At 36.5% G+C, this 19,852-nt stretch overlaps 3 protein-coding genes and 1 long non-coding RNA gene across 6 annotated transcripts in view; 3 read left to right on the top strand and 1 right to left on the bottom strand.

Annotated features, from left to right (window-relative positions):
- Nucleotides 1–19,852, top strand: part of LOC307163322 (uncharacterized protein) — a 326,027-nt gene that overhangs the window by 65,445 nt on the left and 240,730 nt on the right. The window lies entirely within an intron of this gene.
- LOC307162833 (uncharacterized protein) overlaps nt 1–19,852 on the top strand; it is a 302,806-nt gene that overhangs the window by 79,833 nt on the left and 203,121 nt on the right. The window lies entirely within an intron of this gene.
- Nucleotides 3,946–5,626, top strand: LOC307165367. Of its 2 annotated transcripts, XR_013822461.1 has the most exons (6): nt 3,946–4,223; nt 4,593–4,647; nt 4,828–4,892; nt 4,993–5,052; nt 5,136–5,233; nt 5,446–5,626. It is a non-coding gene; the product is annotated as an uncharacterized lncRNA (long non-coding RNA). The 2 variants fall into 2 exon arrangements; XR_013822462.1 differs by lacking the exon at nt 4,593–4,647 and having other exon boundaries at nt 3,951–4,223.
- The window catches only part of LOC307162607 (uncharacterized protein), a 73,303-nt gene continuing 63,592 nt past the window's right edge, over nt 10,142–19,852 (bottom strand). For both annotated transcript variants that reach the window (XM_079878051.1, XM_079878052.1), the window contains exons 3-4: nt 12,934–14,248; nt 10,142–10,839 (exon numbers count right to left, since the gene is read on the bottom strand). In XM_079878051.1, the coding sequence (XP_079734177.1) occupies nt 10,800–10,839; nt 12,934–14,248 (1,355 nt within the window). In that variant the 3' untranslated portion in view covers nt 10,142–10,799. The remainder of the gene's footprint in view (nt 10,840–12,933; nt 14,249–19,852) is intronic.

The raw sequence follows: 19,852 nt of genomic DNA, 5'->3' as shown, positions 1-19,852 counted from the left end.
ACAGGCTCCCTCTCTGAAAAGACTTTGAGCGTTCACCCCATTAACAAGCCAAACTCTCAAGCTGTCTTTCCTCTCACATTGTAGCATCTCAATGGAGGAGGGATATATGGACTTACTGAATAACTCATGAGAGTAGTTTATATAGGGGCGCATGCGTCTCTGATTTATGGCCTTATATGACCATTTATGACCTTTTATGACCAGGTGTGTGTTTGTGACCTTTTGAGCTTCCGTTTCCGGAGTGTTTGTGTGTTTATGACCCCAATCTGTTCTGTGATAAGGAAAGTTAATGTTTTTTTTTTTTTTTTTTTTTCAGGTTTTCTTTTTATTGTTGAGAAAAAAAAGATGATTCAGAGTGTAAATAGTTGAAACGAGAGTAATAGAGTGTGAAGAAAAAAGTTTTAAGTTAATTTCCAGTGAAATCCAGGGGAAGAAACATATTTTCATACTTTTATTTCGAGGAACTCTGGTGAGTGTTTTGTTACTCTGTTGTTGGTCTGTAATCAGTAAATGTGTTCAATTAATGATTTACAGTAAGAAATATGATTGATAACTAACTGATGATGAGTGAATATTGAAATATGCATGTTGTGACGAAGAGATAAAGGATAGTTTTGTCATTAAACCAATCGGAGTTGAATCCAATGTGATGTTAAAATCAACTGCGTCACATGTAATTAATGTGCATTGGTTCGTGTAAACAGAGACATTTGATGACAGTTTGATATTGTTAACTAACTCTGGGGATATATTGTTGTAAAAGAATCAGAGAATGATTTGATGAATATGTGTGTATGACATTCAGTAGTTTCATTTAGTGTTTGAGTCATACAATAACAATATGTCAGACATTGCTCTGTTTAATGTTGATTTAGTGGGTATATTCTCCCAGGAATTTCTTTGTAAAACAAGTAAATGAGTTAATATGCAGTTAAAGAAAGAAAAGCGAAAGATCTTAAATTCCATGTGATTTATATCTGTTGTCAATTCAGATGAAGTGAATGTGAATGAGTGACAAGTTCTCTGCATTATGCAGGTTTTTTTCTTTTCTTCTTCTTGTTTCCTGTTGATGTGTTCTTCTTGAGTTGACCGTGGACGAGTGAACGGCGAGCTAACAGTTGATGTCACAACATGTCTTTCTCTGGAGCGAGCGAGTATCCTTAACCTTGAGTGAAACGTGATAGTATACCTTTTTAAAAAGGATACCTTTTTCTGTCACGTGACTACTTATGCTTCTATTTTTTTCTACTTCAATACTTATTTCCTGAAAGGATAAGACTTTATTAAAACATCACAAGTGAAGCTAACACACTGGCAGAACGCGGTGTCCTGTTACAGGACACATTGAGACCGATAAGAGTTTTACAACCCCAAAAAGGAATTTGCAGAGGGCTGTGATACTCACTTAATTCTTACTGAGGATTTTAAATAAACCACATGTTACTCCTATATATTCTATATATAACCACTTGAGAAATATATATAAACATGTATCTAATTTTCTCATCTAATGATTTTCCTTCTATGTGGTTTGGCCTTTGTATTCTTGTAAACTTTTGGGATTAATGTTTCAGACTTTGTTGCATATACACTGAAAAAAAAAAATTCATTGGATTTACTCAATTTAATTATGGACACTGTTTCCACATAATTTGTTTGGGTTCACAGTATCCTACACATTCACATCGTTTCTGTACTATAGTTTTGTGTTAATCACATGTATTTTAATGAAGTAATGTGTACATGCTCTGTTTAAGTAACATAATTCAGTCATGTTAGCTGAATATTATTCTTTTTAGATACATGCCTGGATCATGTTAATTCTACACAATCTAATCAAGTTATCTTTACATATTTTTTTTGTTACATTTTTAATGGTTTATATTGTTACTTAAATGTGTTTTTTGTACTAAACCTTTGTACTGTCCTTTTATACTAAACCTTGTACTAAACTTTTGTACTGTCCCCTTTCAAAAAAAAAAAAATGAAATGAAAAATGAAATAAACAATAAAAAAGCATTCATTTAAGCCATTTATTTCATTTATTGAACATTCATTCACTTAACAATTATGCATGTAAAAACGTACAAAAAGTACTGAATCTGATGTATGCAGTCTCTATTTTCTTGCTAGACATATAATCTCATTCTCATCAGATTCATATCATAGATAGATAAGATCATAAGCAATATAACATCTCATATTTCTGTGAAAACTGAATTTAGAATTTTGCACAATTCAAAGAGATCTTTGTTCTCTCCGACTCTCTTCAACACATTTAATGTGCAGACCTTGTGTAATGTGTTCATTAAACATCAAAACGTCAGTCCAGCACTGAACAAAAAAATGTTCAACATCTTGAAATGACTATGAAATAACATCTTTTTAGAATCTCTTTGGTGATTAAATATCAACATGACAAACTAGTATGTAAAAAAAACAAAACATACTGTTCTATGCAATATGCATACATGCCCATTTTAGATCGAAGACGTGAACTCTTCATAAGAAATGTTTTAACAAGATCATGAACATGAGTTATATCTAATACCTGCATTCATGAAACTGCGTCTTTATAAACAAATAGAACATTGAAGCACAAATAATTTGATTTCATGAAATAAAATAAAAAACTGTCCTCTGACTCCTCTGCACAACTTGAATGTGATGAACTTGTGCTGAATATGTAGATTAGAAGAAACCTCAAAACTGTAAGTGCCTAAGAAAAGGCAGTACTCAGAACTGTTAGTTCATGCATCCTGCGAAAAAGCAGTACATCTCACAGGTGAAGTCTGGATTTGAAGTTTTGGGCCTTGATAGAGAGCTCACCCCCATCCAACTCCATGATGATTTTTTGCAAAATCTCAAAAGTGTAGGGCAACGTTGTGGGGTACTTCAGGTTAAGAGAATAAATGAGACCAAACAACATTGCAGTTGCAAAAGCCACATTCTCAAGGTCCTGAAGCACAATCACACCCTCAAGGACAATTCCCACATCTCAGGGTTCATTCTCAGCAATGTGCTTTATCACAAAGATCCCCATGGTGGTCTTCTCAATGGCACTGTGAAACAGATCCTCATCTGTGTCCTAAAGAAAGTATTAAAAGATTAGATGGGTATATAATTAAAACACTAACACGAACCACAAGGGGTAGCTTTTAGAGTTTTTACTGAGCAAGTGCATTTTTAATAATTTGCAGCACATAAACTAATCTAATACAGATGGTTTCCAAGCAGTGATTACAGTGATAACAGGAAATTAATGCAACAAAGATTGTTTTATCTGTACGGCATGCACATGTGTATTACGTGTTTAGTCTATAGGCATGCACGTTTGAATGCGTATATGGACAGGCGCGTAGTCTTTCTTTACAAAGTGACAATGCCAATTACTTGTCTAGTATGCATAATACAGTATTTTTAGTCGTTTTCACTGATCCGTGTAGATTAGCGTTGCTACCCGTCCCGGTTTTCCAGGGATTGTTCTCTTTTTTGAGCGACAGTCCCGTTTTTTTGTAAAAATGTACTTCTAAAGTAGAATTTCCTGGTTTCAAATTAAACTGTTTCCTTCTAAGTTACTGTTTTCTTCATGGTTGTGTACATCCAATCCTGTGTACGTAAACGGGTAAAACAGTGGATTGGCCAATGCCAGGCACACTGTTAGACTTTTCTGTAATTTCTACAGTTATTTACTTTAAATCCCCCAGTATTATACTGCTATTTCTCTTTACAGTAAATAACTGTGATTCCCATTGCATCATGGGAATTTTCTGTGACGTCTAACACCACATACAGAGACTTACTGTATTTTTTAAATTTGCTGTATACTACTGTATTTAACGTAACTGCCTCTCTGGCTGGCACCATTCCATCGTGCTTTTTATTTCCTAATTTTTGCCTTACACTGCGTCTGCGTGTCTACAACGCTATAATAGCCAGAGGCCGTCTATATTGGACACATTGAAGCGACCGGACCTTTAAATGCAAACCTGTTTGTCCCTTGTCAGAAATAGCGCGAGCGCTTGGACTCGTATCGGACTACGTCAGAAATATAACGGCCGCGGTGCATCACTACACTGTCTGGGATTTGTCGTGTCGCGTCAGAGCATCCAGTGTAGGTAATATCACTGGGGTCTGTCTTTTGTTGGATCGCGACGTTCGTGTCTGGCCCGGGGAAGAGACGGAATTCACTTCACAGAGAGAGAGAGAGATCAGCAAACAAGGTTAAAAAAAAAAAAAAAACCTTCTGTGTGTGTTGACAGGATTGTGCCCAGTTTAACCTATGTTATAACGTTAACGTTAGCCTAACGTTACTCATCTTCAACATGGCGGTAACGAACTTTACCATGGTAAACTGAGCTAACGTTTCATTTTACACACTTTGTTAGATTGAATTGTCGAGTTAAAATATGCCAACGAGCAACGCGTTTACATAAACAATAAATGTAAATAAACTAATGTGAAATTCTGTTTATAGCCTGTTGGCCTACTGATGAGAACCGTTATAGTTTTAGCATTATTTTTCAAACTATACCATATTATATATTTTTTTTAATGGAATTTAATATTTACTTCCATTTTTGTGTTTAAAGGCAACTGCAACAAAGCGCCAATTTCGCGCCAGTGACTTCTAGCAAGATTCCAGAGGTAGGCAGCCCATTTGTGATATATTTTGAGATAAGTTTGCAGAAATGATTAGCATATGCTATGTGAAAATTGCTTTTGAGCCACTGGTGCAGACTAGGTAGGTTACAATATCTTATAAAATCTCTATAAACTTTATATCAAATAAGTGACCTTTGCATTATGTCTAACTTTATTACACAGCAAATGAACCAATCAGAAGATGGACCATTGTCTTTGTTCAGTCTCACCAGATTAAATGTATCCAGGTAAGCACTGCAGTAAAACTCTCACTAATTCATTCATACCAAATCTAGCATTCTAAACAACTTAAGTTTATATTTTTGCATTATTTTAATATTTTATTAGCCAGAAGACTCTACCATTGCAGTCCCACCTGACTAGGAAGGTCCTAATATCAGCGCACAGGTGGGTTAACTACTGTAGGAAGGAGAACGATCATCACACAGTGATTTCTTGCATGTATCTTACTGTTTATTTGTCTCAAACAGGTACTCCTTCACTGCAGACAAGCTGAAATGGGCTAAAATCATCGATTTCAGTCGTTCTTTCTATGGATCTCAGCATTTTTGGACAGAATTTAGGATTTGTAAGTATTAAAATTTAATCTGGCATAATTTAATTTAGTTCTTTTGTATGCTATTTATTGATAAAAGCTGTTTACAAATATATATTCTTAAGTTTTTGTGAAAATAATAATAAAAATTAACAAAAAAGGAGGTTAAAAATAATGTGACACTAATTCTCTCTCTCTCTCTCTCTCTCTCTCTCTCTCTCTCTCTCTCTCTCTCTCTCTCATAGTTTTGGAACCGGGATCTCCTCTGAAGGACTGAGTACATTTGTGTTTGTGGGCACGCATGCAGACCAGGGAACACTCTGATGTTGTCAATCAAGTTCTGAACAGGAACCAATCTTTGGAGAAGTTCATTTATTCACAAAGGTGGACAAAAACATTGTGTTGGCTTTTTAAAGATTATTTTGATGATGATTTTTACTTCTATGCAGTAGAAAAGATGGAGTAGACAGTCAGACATTGATAATAATAAGAAATGTTTCTTGAGCATCAAAGAGACTTCTTTCAAATACATTAAGACACTTAAATACTTCTTTTGGCCACCAGTGTACATGAATCCAACACATTTTTGGAAATAAGTGAAATTATTTTTAAGGTGGGGTTATGTGTCTTGTATTGTGAAAAGAACTGTGTTTTGTCCTGTTTTGGACATTCCCTTTTTGAATGCTTAAAAATGTATTTATATTCTGCAGTTTTATGAATGTAATGGTTGATATTTCATTATAATACTTGTATAAGCTAAACAACCAATGACTCTACATTCATTTAGTCAAATGCTAATGTTTTGTTTATGGTTTTATGTATGTTTTCAAAAATGTTTGCAGTGAAGGACAGCACATAATGTGTTAATTTAACACGTTTACACATCTTTGTGCTAACCTCTCTGACATATTTACTTTGTTAAAATCATTAACACAATGAATGAGTTAAAATTAACACAAAAAATGTTGTCTCTAAACTCACCCATTAATGTGTAAAAATTTCACACATCATTTCCAGCATTGGCATGTTTATTTTGTGATATATACGAAATGTTTTAAATAAAAAAATGGTATTTTGTGATAACTTTGTCTAATTGGTTTGTATGAAAGTAGTACTTATGTAGGATAAAAAATAAAATTAATCATATATCAAAATTATCAAATCTAATTTATATTTAGTACAAATAAAATAATTACAGTAGTGTACTGATTAGCTTCGTTTTTACAGTAATGCACTGTACTGATTAGCTTCGTTTTTACAGTAATGCACTGTATTTACACAAAACTGAAATACGGTTTGGTACTGTAACTCCTAATTACAGTAACTTACTGGCAACAGTGTTGAGTGAAAATGAGCATTTCACCCCCCCTTTAAATATGAAGGAAAAACAGCGCTGGAAAATCATGCAAAAACAAAGAAGCACCAGAGTTTTGCATTAAGCAAACGCAAAAATCTAGCCAAAAAACATTTTTTTTTCATGATTATCTGCATCTCCTGCACTGCATCAAGCCACTCTCTGCAACATAATGCATGGCTCTTAAGCCTTGTTTATACTTTAGCCTCGCTCCGCACCTCGAGTCTCCGCTGACTGCACGCGCACCTCCCCAGACAGACAAAGCATTTATACTTGACACGTTCAAGTGACAGTTCCCTCAACTGACCCGAGTTTCTTTCACGCTGGCCCCGGGCAATCGGGCAGTCGTTATTGTCGAGCCCTAGCTGTATCGTTTTTTTTTTTGTTTTTTTTTCAGTTTTGACTTATATTTCATGATATATTTCAGCTGTGTAATAAGTGTTATGACTTATCCCTTAAATGTTTGTCTTGTTTGAATGTCTTAGGTCGAAGCCGCTTGCCTGTTAAAACTAGAACAAACAAGTTCAGTCTATGCAGCTATAATCAGCAGCAAAGATCTGGAAAACCTATTCTACGTCTTCTGGAGAGAAGATCTCGAAGTCATCTAGTCCCCTTGATTGCGCATCATGTGAGGTCTGGGTCATCAATTATTAGTGACGAGTAGGGGTGGGGGAAAAAATCGATTCTTCGATGCATCGCGATGCGGACGTGGACGATTCTGAATCGATTCACAAATGTCAAAAAATCGATTTTCTAAAAAAATATATATATTTTTTTTTTTCTAATAACGTAATATTGACGGAACGCAAAAGGCGGAACTATAAGCGGACGTGCAGTGCGCGGACAGTCTGTGGCGTGCACATAACAGAGACGCGCAGACTCATGATGGCTGAGCGCCAAATTCGAACGGCACCTTCTTCGTTAAAAGCTAACGTATGTAAAATTGTCAATTTCATTGTTACCTATTTAGTATTTTTGTATGAGAGCTGCTTTCTGTATTGTTTAGTTTTCACATCATTACACTGTGTAAACCGATCTGTTATACGTACGTTATACTGCAATATGTGCAATTTCAGTCACAAAAAGTTACATTTTGACTGTGCTCTCTGCAGATGTTCATTCACTTTTTTTGTATAAGCTGTTTTTGTTTGTAGTATACAGCAAACATTTCAAGTCATAACTCTTTATTATTTAGTTGTGTATAAGAGTGGCTTTGTATGTTACTAATTGAAGCTACAGTAAGTTGTTCAAAAATGTTCATTTTGTCTTCTTAATGATTAAATTGGACAATTCTCTTCTAGAAAGACAAGGTGTTCAGGTGGAGAAAAAACTTTTTCTTTACCTTGACTGGCTTGACATGTTTCGACTGCAACCTGCAGTCTTCCTCCACCTGAACACCTTGTCTTTCTGGAAGAAAATTGTCCAATTTCTACAGTATGTTGGTTCTGATCTACTTCCTAAAGGAAATAAGCCTTTCATTTATTTGTTATTGTTTAGTTCAACTTGATGAGTCACAACACAATGTGATGTATTCATTTCTGTGTTCTACAGAACATAAGCTACATACAAATAATTCTGAAGTTATAACTACACGACACAGAAAGTGCTTTGAGTTGTTGTTACTCAATAAAAGAGTCAAGTAATTCAGCAGCTGACTTTTTTTTAATACTGCAATCACTTTGTAGTGTATTTTCGTTTACTGTTGTGAAATGGAAAATCAATAATCGCTAATCGAGAATCGTTAATAATCGAAAATCGACTGTAATCGAATCGGGACTTCAATAATCGTAATCGAATCGAATCGGGAAATCAGACAGATTAACCACCCCTAGTGACGAGTGGCGTGCCTATCGCATACTCCCTGCACTAGGGTACAGCCATCACACTGTCTACCACAGCAGGTGGTATGTAGATCCCCACACTGGTGCCCATACCCAGCAGTACAAAAAGTACAGAAAAGTACAAGTGTTCATATTCAGTCACTGTAACCAGTGTAAGGGCACTGAGATGAAATTTATCGAATGTTTGGGACTACTTTGTGACACTGTTTGAAATGAATTTTCACTCAGCCATGAAATTGAAACAAGAAAACCTTCTTACTACACCAAAATATTTTGCTTATTTTCTTCATTTTGTTGCTTTTTGTTAGTTTTGTTGCTTATTTTGTTGACGTTTATTCATTTTGTTGCGTATTTTTTATTTAGATTTACTTTCTTGCTTATTTTGTTGTTGGTTTTCGTTCATTTTTTGCTTTTTATTATAAGTTTATTTTTCATTTCATGTCAAGTGTACAGTTGTAGTTTTATTTGTTGCATCGTGAAATAAATATTTATATGTTCTGTATCACTGTGTTGTGTTTTTTTCCTTTTTCTGTTTAGAAGATAACCGAGCCTTTAAATCTCCTTTATAAATGCTTTACAAAGCATAACTAGTCCTCACTTTAGATGAGCTCACAAAAATAGTTAACTGACCACTACTAAATGCTTTATAACTACCTGAATTAACCGTGAATTACAGTAGAAATACATGTTAATAACATAGCATTAATAGCATTTATAACACACAAAGTAACCATCACTATATGTCTGAATAATAAGATGTATGAATGTACATTTAAATAGTTTATTAATCATTTACTTACACTTTCTAAGTGATCTTATGAACCACTGACAACTCCTAAATAACTGGTTTGTAAATAATGAAATAATTCATTTAGGAATGATAAATTGATCATTAATAAAGTATGAAAATACAATTATTAAACACATTATAGATGTTCTTATAAATCAAGAATAAAGCATTTATTGCTATATTTACAAACTGCTTATTAATGTTTATTAATGCTTTATAAATGAAGAATTAACTGTTTACTAATGCTTAACTAATGATTAATAGCGTGCAGTTATTATAAAGTGTTACCCAAGTATTTTGGGTGACCTTTTTATTTTTTTATTGAATGCTAGACATCAAGTTGTTGTTATTTTCATCTGAAAGAAGATGTACAAGGTGCACTTCTGCACTTAGTAAGCTAGGCCTATGTGTTTTCAAGGCTTCAAGGTTTTATTGAATGCTTCCTCTGACTAAGAAATGCATTACTTTGCATGATAGTCTTTTATTTTGGAATTTTAAGAGCAATAAACATATATTGCAATGTTAAGGAATTCATGTTTTTTTTCATTTAGATATGTAAATCAACATGTATAAATTGCTATTAGCAGGGGTGCACATAACTGGTGCTCACGTGTGGTAAAAATAAACGACGCGCAGCAGAAAACATTGAAGGAAGCGCTTTTGAGTACCAACATTTTGGCCCAAAATGTTGGTACTCAAAAGCGCTTCCTTCCATGTTTTCTGCTGCGCGTCGTTTATTTTTACCACACGTGAGCACCAGTTATGTGCACCCCTGGCTATTAGTCAATTAATGGGGAGATAATCGAATCGAAATCGAATCAGACTGGAAAAATGAATCGCTAGATTAATCGTTTAAAAAATAATCGTTTATCCCAGCCCTAACTAAAATAATGAACTGATTCCTGATTCAAGCAGAATCAGCAGAAAATAAAGAAGGACAATAACAATGAAATGTTAATAAAATGCGTAAAGAGTTTAATCAATCATTAGTTTGTTTTTTTTAAATTCATTAGTCATGTTTTGAAGCAAATACAAACATAAAGTAAAAGTGAAGGAGAATGAGACAGATCTCGCTCTTTACTGACTTATAAGAGCCAAAGCATCTCAAGAGAAGAAGAGAAGAAAAGTGTCCATTTTCAAAGATACATGAAAGTATATCTTGTGTTTGCGTGGAATAGTAGAAGTGGAAGAGAAACTAGATGTTCTGATGAAAAACAATGAAGAAAAATTAACATCAGATTCATGTCTCTCTTAAAAGTGTTATGACCTCTTCTTCCTGAACTTTGCCTTGAGATGTTTTTTTCCAGTGTGGATTTTCTGGTGCTCTTTAAGTTCATCTTCTGCAGTGAAGGACTTCTGCACTGAAACACACACCGCCGTGTCTTTTCTGCTGTAATATTACTAATGAATCTTCTCCTTTGTGTGAATCTTCAGGTGTTTCTTCAGGACTGACGCCCAATGAAACTGTTTACCGCACTGATCACAGTTAAATGGTCCTTCTTCAGAATGAGAAGCTGATGTGATTTCAGAGAGAAAGCCTGAGTTCTTCCCGGTGTGAACTCTCAAGTGAATCTTAAATCTTGATTTACAGATTTGGATTTACAGACAGAATCTTTAGCTTCTGTTTTTCCTTTCTCGTTTGCGTCCATCAGATCTAAAAGAAACATTAAATCAAGTGAGATTTCATATGAGAGACAAACGTGAAATGGAAAGTGAAGCTCAAAGTCAAGATCACTGATGAGTTCAATAGTCATTTTAATCCCATCAAATCTGGTCATCAACTGCTGAGCACGATTATGATCTATTTTAATGTCATGAAGATTATTTGTGTTATAAATCACTAGTTTGGTCATGAAACTTTAGATGACGCAGGCTTGACGTGATCTGTAAGAAATCACATAGTTTCCTACATGACACAAGCTGATTGGCCTCTAAGCTATGCAAAAATGTGCAACAACTTGTTGACAGACAGCCCTTTCACAATCAACGTAAAACAAATATTTGTTGGACTGAAGGAAAAGCAAATCAGTCGTCGTAAAAATATCTGCCAAAGCAATAAATGTAAATGTCTTGTAAATGTAAGAAAAAACTTTCAAGGGACTATTTTACACAATGGACTATTTTACACAATTGACTTATCATGGATTACTTGCGTAGTTCAAAGTGTTCATGAAATGCTAATGTTTCATTTAAAGTAATTTTAATCTTTAATGTTGGTTTCACTAGTGCCACCAAATCTTCTTAAATGTGTATTTTGCAGCAGCTCAAATTTTATATCTTATTAGTCAGCACTTTTCTTTAAAGACCAAAGAAAATAGAAGAAATTTTCTCTGAAGAAAAAAAGCATTGCTTCATTAGTGGGTGAATATTCAAAATGTGTTTAGTGTGAAAAGGCTTTCAGACTTCCCAGTTCACCTGCACTTTAGGCTTTTCCTCGGTCAAATGTCAAAATAATTAATCAAATATGTAATTAAAGGGGTCCCATTATGCCCTTTTATCAAGTCTTGATTTTGTTTTTGGGGTGTACAACAATATGCTTTCATGCTTGATTGTTCAAAAAACACATTATTTTTCACATATTTTACATTATTACAGCTCCTCTGTCCTTAGTCTGGTTGAATGCTTCAACCAGTATTTCCTTCCAAAATATGAAATGTGCTGTGATTGGTTAGCAGGCCCAGTGTGTTATGATTGGCAGCGCTTTGCACGTGTTCGGGAAATGTCCCACCCCTTACCATCACCGTTCTTAGTTCTAGTACTTAGATGTAAATATTATGGATGGCATCAATTTCAAACCAATTCCAGTCTGATTCAGACTTAAGAATGTTAACGAACAAGATGTTATGTGACCGTAATTTCTTATACATTTTAGATACAATGATTATACATACGATTAAATGGTTTATAATCTAATATATGTCGGAAAACTATGGTAATACAAACAGTAATCAATCACAACTATTCCCTGAATAGAATGGAAGCTTATGTGAAAACGTAATTTTTTAACAAACCACCATACCTCTGGCAGAATGAGCTCTCAGCCCCTCCGGAAGAGTCCCATGCCATTATAACCTAATATAATAGCTTCCACTACCCAGTGAAATAGGTTTACCCTTATGAGAATCAGAAACAACTAACTGATTTATTTTCCTTTGTATTTTAATTCTGTTTGCGTAGTGACATAGTGAAGCCGCTTGCAATTTTTTAAACATTTTTTTTATATATATATTATTTTATTGTGGCCAGCCTAAGGCACACCTGTGCAATAATTATGCTGTCTAATCAGCATCTTGAAATGCCACACCTGTGAGGTGGATGGATTATCTCTGCAAAGGAGAAGTGCTCACTAACACAGATTTAGACAGATTTGTTTACACTATTTGAGAGAAATAGGCCTTTAGTGTACATAGAAAAAGTCTTAGATCTTTGAGTTCAGCTCAAACAAAAGTGTTGCATTTATAATTTTGTTCAGTATATGTAAGTTTATGTTTTCCTCTAATGATGTAATGAGGTGATCTGAACCTATTATGTAAGTGTGTTTTAGTTAGACAGTAGTCAGGTGGCCAGTTGGGGAAAGGGACATAGTTTTGAAACCGTGGAGGCGATTAGATCGGTCTCTGATTTCCTTTACTTGTTTTCCGAATTTACGATTGTTTTCAAAATAAATAAAGTTTATGGAACACACGTCAGCTGTATTTCATAGACGAAAAGAGGGTCACTACACAGCACATAAAGATAAACTAGTTACCGTGATTTCAGACCACTGTGATGTGGTTTCTCCACTGCATGGATCATCATGTGTCGCTTCAGGTGACTTTTAAAAGAGAAACTCTTTCCACACTGATCACACGTGTGCGGCTTCTCTCTGCTGTGGATCCTCGCAGGTTTTTCTCTAGTGTGAATTCTCTGGTGCCGTTTTAAAAAGCTCACTGAAATAAAAGACTTCCCACACTCAAAGCACACATGATCTCTTACACCAGTGTGAATTTTCTCATGTCTATGTAAATATGACAGCAGTGAAAAACTCTTTCCACACACAGAACATGAATGCGGCTTCTCCTTCGTGTGAACTGTCAGGTGTGTCTTCAGGGCTAATGCCCACATAAAATTTTTCCCACACTGATCACATGTGAACAGCTTCTCTCCGGTGTGGATATTCTTGTGCCCTTTAAGATGTACCAATTGTGTGAAACTCTTCCCGCACTGATCACAAGTGAACGGTCTTTCTCCAGTGTGGATCATCATGTGAACTTTAAGATATTTTCTGTGTGTGAAACTCTTCCCACACTGAGTGCATGTGAACGGTTTCTCTCCAGTACGAACTCTCTTGTGAACCTCTAGTTGTTGTTTGCTTGAAAATCTCTTTTCACAGCAATTACAAGAGAACGGCTTCTCTCCAGTGTGTCTCCTCATGTGAACATTAAGACCTTCTCTGTTTTGAAACCTCTTCCCACACTGATCACATGTGAACGGCTTCTCTCCAGTATGAACTCTCATGTGTTTCTTAAGGTGAGATGATCGCAAGAAACTCTTCTCGCATTGATGGCATGCATGTGGCTTCTCTCCAGTATGATAACTCATGTGAAACTGAAGACTTTGTTTGTATGCAAAGCTCTTCCCGCATTGATCACATGAGAACGGCTTCTCTCCAGTGTGAACTCTCATGTGAATCTCAAGATTATTTTTGCGTGCGAAACTCTTTCCACATTGATCACATGAGAACGGCTTCTCTCCAGTGTGGATTCTCATGTGACATTCTAGACTTTGCTTGGTTGTGTAACTCTTTCCACACTGAGTGCAGGTAAAAGATTTCTTGGCTCTTCTTTTCTTTAAAAATGTCTTTTTAGTCTTTGAGCGACTCAAAGGTTTTTCTCCAGGTTTGACATGATGTTCCTCCTTCACTTCACTCAGTTCTTCTCTCTCCTCCTTCACTTCACTCAGTTCTTCACTCTCCTCCTTCACTTCACTCAGTTCTTCTCTCTCCTCCTTCACTTCACTCAGTTCTTCACTCTCCTCCTTCACTTCACAAAGTTCTTCACTCTCCTCCTTCACTTCAATCAGGTCTGACATGAAAGGGGGAAAAAATCATCTTTGTTATAAAACATTATAGGCACATATCCCATGTTTCTGTAGTGAGAACTAAAATTTTATTTGAACAACGACACAATTACCTAATGTAATATTATCATTAAAGAATAGAGAATACTGCCATAAATATGGGACCAACTTATAGATTGCCATTTAATTTATTTGACTAAACTTCTTAATATATTAAAGGCTGGTCAAACTAGACTTTTTCTTCCACTGACTTCCATTTATACGCATGTGAATGTAGGACACCTGCATTTGTATCAGGTGAAGACTCGTGGCCAAGATTGATGCATCAGTTAAATTAAAAGAACACCAACTCATTGCAGTCAAGTGGAGTAGATTGGTATTTTTACATTTAGATGTATTATTATTTGTATGTTGAATTTATCTAAAAAAAAAGTGTGACATTAAATCACGACCTTTGCAGAAATTCCACATGCTCACAGTCGAGCGTGAACACAGCTACATGTTATTGTGTACTACATGAGTTCTCCTTTAATTTTCAATGGTCATATATGCGGCTGAAACAAGTAGCCTAGTGCATCCCAAAATTTTCAAAATTAACATTTTAATATAACATAGTCATTACGGCTTGTAGGAAAAAAAATGTTTTTTTTTTTTTGAGGTGAGGGTATAGTGCACTATAGGCCCCTGTGCCGCAGCCTAGGCTTTTGTCCTTCATTACATTACTTTTACTTTTATACTTTAATTAGGTTTGAAACCAGTACTTTTACTTGAGTAAAAAGCTTGAGTTGATACTTCAACTTCTACAGAAGTCTTTTTAAACCCTATTATCTATACTTCACTTGAGTAATGGATGTGAAAACTTTTGACACCTCTGTTCATGGGACTCTTATGATATTTCATATTTTACACGCAATACACTGACAAATGTAGTCAAATTGAATGACAAGTAGGGTTGGGCCGATAGACAATGCCTTTGTCTATCGCGATGCCTGACAGACATCACAATCTTGAGCCGGCATCGCGGCATATGTATATATATATATATATATATATATATATATATATATATATATATATATATATATATATATATATATATATATCGGCCACCCTGCTCTCTCATCATCATCATCAGTCGAGCTGGGCTAGAAGTCGACGAGAGGTTTCCCTCCTTTCGGTTTCTTTTGCCTAGGCGCGGCAAAAAGACAGTTCCATTGTTTCCGGTTCTTTGCCAACTCGCTGATTTCCTTTTCGCTGAGAGTGATCATGCTTTTGTCGGTGATGTGACGTGATATTTGTTCGCAGTACGATGTTCGTGGTGCCCCGTGCCTATTTGTTGGTTTGACCTGTGACTCATATAAGATGAAACGTTTGACCGGTTCGTCTTCTGCCATGCGAATTCAGTGGCCTGTAAACTTAAGCTGGCGATCGTATAGAGTTGTGCTTATTGGCATCTGTTGAACCGTCTCGTATAAATGTTCATTTGTGATATGATCGTTCTTCTAGTCTATACCAAGCATGATGCAGTAACAGTTTGTTGCATATGCGTCGAGTCGATTCGCTAGATGTTTAGTGAGGATCCATGTTTCGCAGCCATAAAGCAAGATGGAGATGCAAGCGGCTTTGAAGAGTCGAATCTTGAAGTTGATCTTGGTTTTGGGTGCTTTTAGGATGGATTTGAGTTTGTGAAACGCTACCCAAGCTAAACCGATTTGAACATTGACATCTTTGTTTGTTGATCCTACGTAGGCGCCTAGGTATTTGAAGTCATTTACGATGGCTACCTCTTGGTCATCTATCTTGAGTGCAGGAGCAGGAGTTGCGTCTTTCTGTATGTTCAGGCGCATTTGCTCGGTTTTGTTGATATTTATCTCTAGGCCTACTTGGCGTGCTTGTAATTTGAGTGCGGTGACTTGTTTTTGTTGTTGCTCTGCGTTTCCTTCAAGTAGGGCGATGTCATTGGCAAAAGCTAGGTCATTCACTTTGTGACTTAGCACGCAAGTTGATGCGTGTAAAGTTCTATAACTTCCATCTATTTCCTTGCCTTTGTGTGTAAGATATCCAAATTCGTTAGCTGATGGTTTTGAGACGTAGTCGATGACTATGATGAATAGAAATGGTGCTAAGACATCACCTTGAAGTACACCTGTTGTGATTTTGAATGGCTCGGAGCACTGGCCTTGCAGGTATACTTGGCTTTTCGAGTCATCGTACAACACCCGAATTGCATCAACGATCTTTGCTGGAATGCCGTAGTGTCGGAGAATAGTGAAAATCATTTCTCTGTCGATTGAATCGAAGGCCTTCTTGAAGTCGATGAATGTGATGTAAAGTGGGATATCTTGTGCATATGCTCCATCCATTATTCGTCGCAGAATATGAATTTGCTGAATGCAACTGCGGCCTGTTCTGAAGCCTGCTTGGTTCTTTCTGAGCATAATGTCGATGGGCAGACGAATTCGATTTAAGATCATGCGATTGTACACTTTTGCTGCAATTGATGTCAGGGTGATTCCGCGCCAGTTTGTCATTAGCTGCCAGTTCCCTTTCTTCGGCACAGGTTTGATGAAATTCGATGTCCATTGAGTGGGTGCGTGACAGTTTTCGTAGACCATTTGACAAATATAGAGCAGCTCGTCGACTATGAAATTGCCGCCGTCTTTGAGCACTTCAGTTGTCATTGTGTAGTCTGGTCCAGGCGCTTTGTTGCGCTTTAGGTCTTCGATTGCTTGCTCTATCTCGGATCGATTGAATTGAGAAGTTTTGATGTCAGTACAGTCGGGTGATGGAACTGGGTGGACTGTTTGATCTGCGTTTTTGTTTTTATTGTTTAGCAGTGAATCGAAGTACTCGCGCCAGCCTTTGAGTAGATCGTTTTTATCTTTGGGCATTGATCCATCGAGTTTCTTTACTTTGCTTGGGTCGACCTTGTTGTCCTCACCTGAGATCTGATTGACGATCTTCCAGGTTTTGCAGTGTTCTCTCTTCTTGTCTGCATTCTCAAGCGTTTCAAGCAGGTGGCTGAGATACGCTTCTTCATCATGTGTGAATGCGTCAGACAATTGGTTCTGCAGGCTTTGCCACGTCATTTTGTGCGAGGACAGTCGTGTTCGCTTGTACTTTGCCCTGACCTTGTTGCAGATGTCGAGTAGTGTGAGAGTTTCAGCAGTGACCCAGCTCGCAAACTTTGCTTTGCGCCTCTTTCCAAGTACGTTTTCGCTTGTATCGCGTAGAGCAGCATCCAGTGTGTCAGCGTGTTGCTGGATCTTGGCAGTTTTACTTGGTATGGCTTCCATTTCGCCCATTAGCAAGCTGAACCGATTTTTAAGCTCGCAATTGAAAGACTCTTTGATTTCCGGTTCTGCTAGTCTTTCCCAGTTGAACGTGCATCGATTGTTGGTTGGTTGTTTTGGTGCTCTTAGGCTCAGTTTGAAGTTTGCGTTCATTACTTTGTGGTCAGAGTCGACGTCGATTGTATTATAAGCGCGGTAGTTTTTGAGTGATTTCCACCACTTTGTCGAGATCAACATGTGGTCAAGTTGTGACCACTCGCCCTTTGGTGAACAGTAAGTGAGTAGCCGACTTTTCCTGTTTGGAAAGTGTGTATGCGCTGGTCGAAGGTCTGCTAGTTCGTATAGTTCGAGCATGCGTTCGCCATTGTCAGTTGTTGTGTCGTGCATGCAATGAGGTCCAACTTGCCTAGGGTTGGTGTCTTGACTGTCCTTGCCGACGCGGGCGTTTAAATCGCCTGCAATGATGGTCAGTGTGTGTGGCGGCTGTGTGAGGGCGATATATTTAAGATCATTGCAAAAGGCTCTAAGATATCGGCAATCAAAAAAAACAATATCGGTCGACCACTAATCCACATACAAAATGGAAATGCAGGATGTATATGATTATTGTTCACATCACATCAAAACCAATGAGAAATGTTTCAAGGATTATTTTGCATAGATGTTAAATTCCAAAATGTATACACATTTGAGGTACACAAACATAGCCTAGCCTATATTTTTACAACAATAATAATGGCAATTTGTTTAAAAGGTGCTTGTGTTTAATAGGAATCCATGTTCAATCAAAGGGTAAATTGGAATAACAGCAAGTTGACAGTAGGGCTGGACGATTTTGGAAAATAATCTAATTGCGATTTTTTTTACCAATATTGCGATTGCGATTTAATATGCGATTATTTTTTAAGCTCTTTATCTTTTCTATTATTCAACAAAAACAAGCAATAAATCATTGTAAAATAGGGAAGGGAATCTTTAGGCACCTCAAGAGCCGATACATTTTTTTTCTTTAATTGATCTTATTAATAAAACTTACAATATTTAATTACATAATTATAAGTAGGCCTACTTATAATAATTACACATTAAAAAACTAAATTAATACAATTACATATGAATAATTTTAACAAATATAGCTTCAAAACAAATAACAAAGAGGGAAAAAAATATTACAAGCAATAAACAAAGAGTGCTTTCAGTATTTAAGAGTAGGCTGTCTGAACGTTTTCATCTCTTTTGAAATTATAAGATGTGGTTTGTCCTCAGGGGCGTCATGCAAGCCAAAATTCTGGGGGGGCACAATCTGAGACGTTGCAATTGTTTTCTGACAGGTGATATGGATCATGTTAGGAGGGGTCAGGGGGTTTCTCCCCCTGAAAATTTTAAGCATACCAAACATACCATTTCAATGCAGTTTGGGAGGGACAGAAATACCTTAACGGAGCTAGCAGCAACCCTTCTCTATCTGAGGACTAAGTTAAAGTATCTATTTTGTAAGTTTATGTAAAAGACAGGTTGATGAAAGAACTGTAAGCTCAAATTCAAAAGCTTTTGATGTCTACTTCATTAAAGCATGTTTGCCTATCTTTTTTCACTGCATTTGAATTAGCTGCCTGATTCGTGAAGAACCGTGAATAACAGTCTATGGGAGAAACATCAAGTTGATGCCTTGATAACGTTAGGTTGGATTTTGCAGTAAGCCTACAACAAATTTAACACCCTCGTTTCTATGAAACTGAAAACAATTGAACCAGCTGGAGACTTTGACACAAGACAAAACAGAACAGATGTTTCAAAACCGATCAGATAACGTTATGGCTTTGTATGGCAGTAACGTTAGCCAACTAGTTTACGGTTAGACTAGGCTAGCTATCGATAACGTTACACTGACACAACTTAAGTTAATGCTCTGAATTCGCAGCTATATCAAATCCATAACTTTTTGATCAAGTTAAAATTTCCAGGTCAACCACAAATAATCCCACTACCTTTTAATATCATCCGATAACTAATTCAATGCTGATTTGTTGCTTTGCCCACTTACCACTTCAAGACCATCTGTAAAACATTGCCAGCTCAACGTGCGAGACGAGTGAGTTGCTTGAACATACACAGCAAAGATTCTAGAGCGCTTCACAGACACCATATTAGGAAAAAGGGGCGGGCTGATGCTGACCGATTTATTACACATCCAGAAGAATACATTTGAGTCGTTATAGGCTCTGGTATATTATGGAGCATAATAGGAATAAAGTTGTGACAAAAAAATTATCAGGGAGGAAAAATCTGAGGGGGCACGTGCCCCCCCTCACTTTG

Source organism: Squalius cephalus (assembly GCF_949319135.1).
Source record: "Squalius cephalus genome assembly, chromosome: 1".
NCBI lineage: Eukaryota > Metazoa > Chordata > Actinopteri > Cypriniformes > Leuciscidae > Squalius > Squalius cephalus.
Note: the sequence above shows the minus strand (reverse complement) of the source record. Positions and strands in the feature narration are given on the sequence as shown.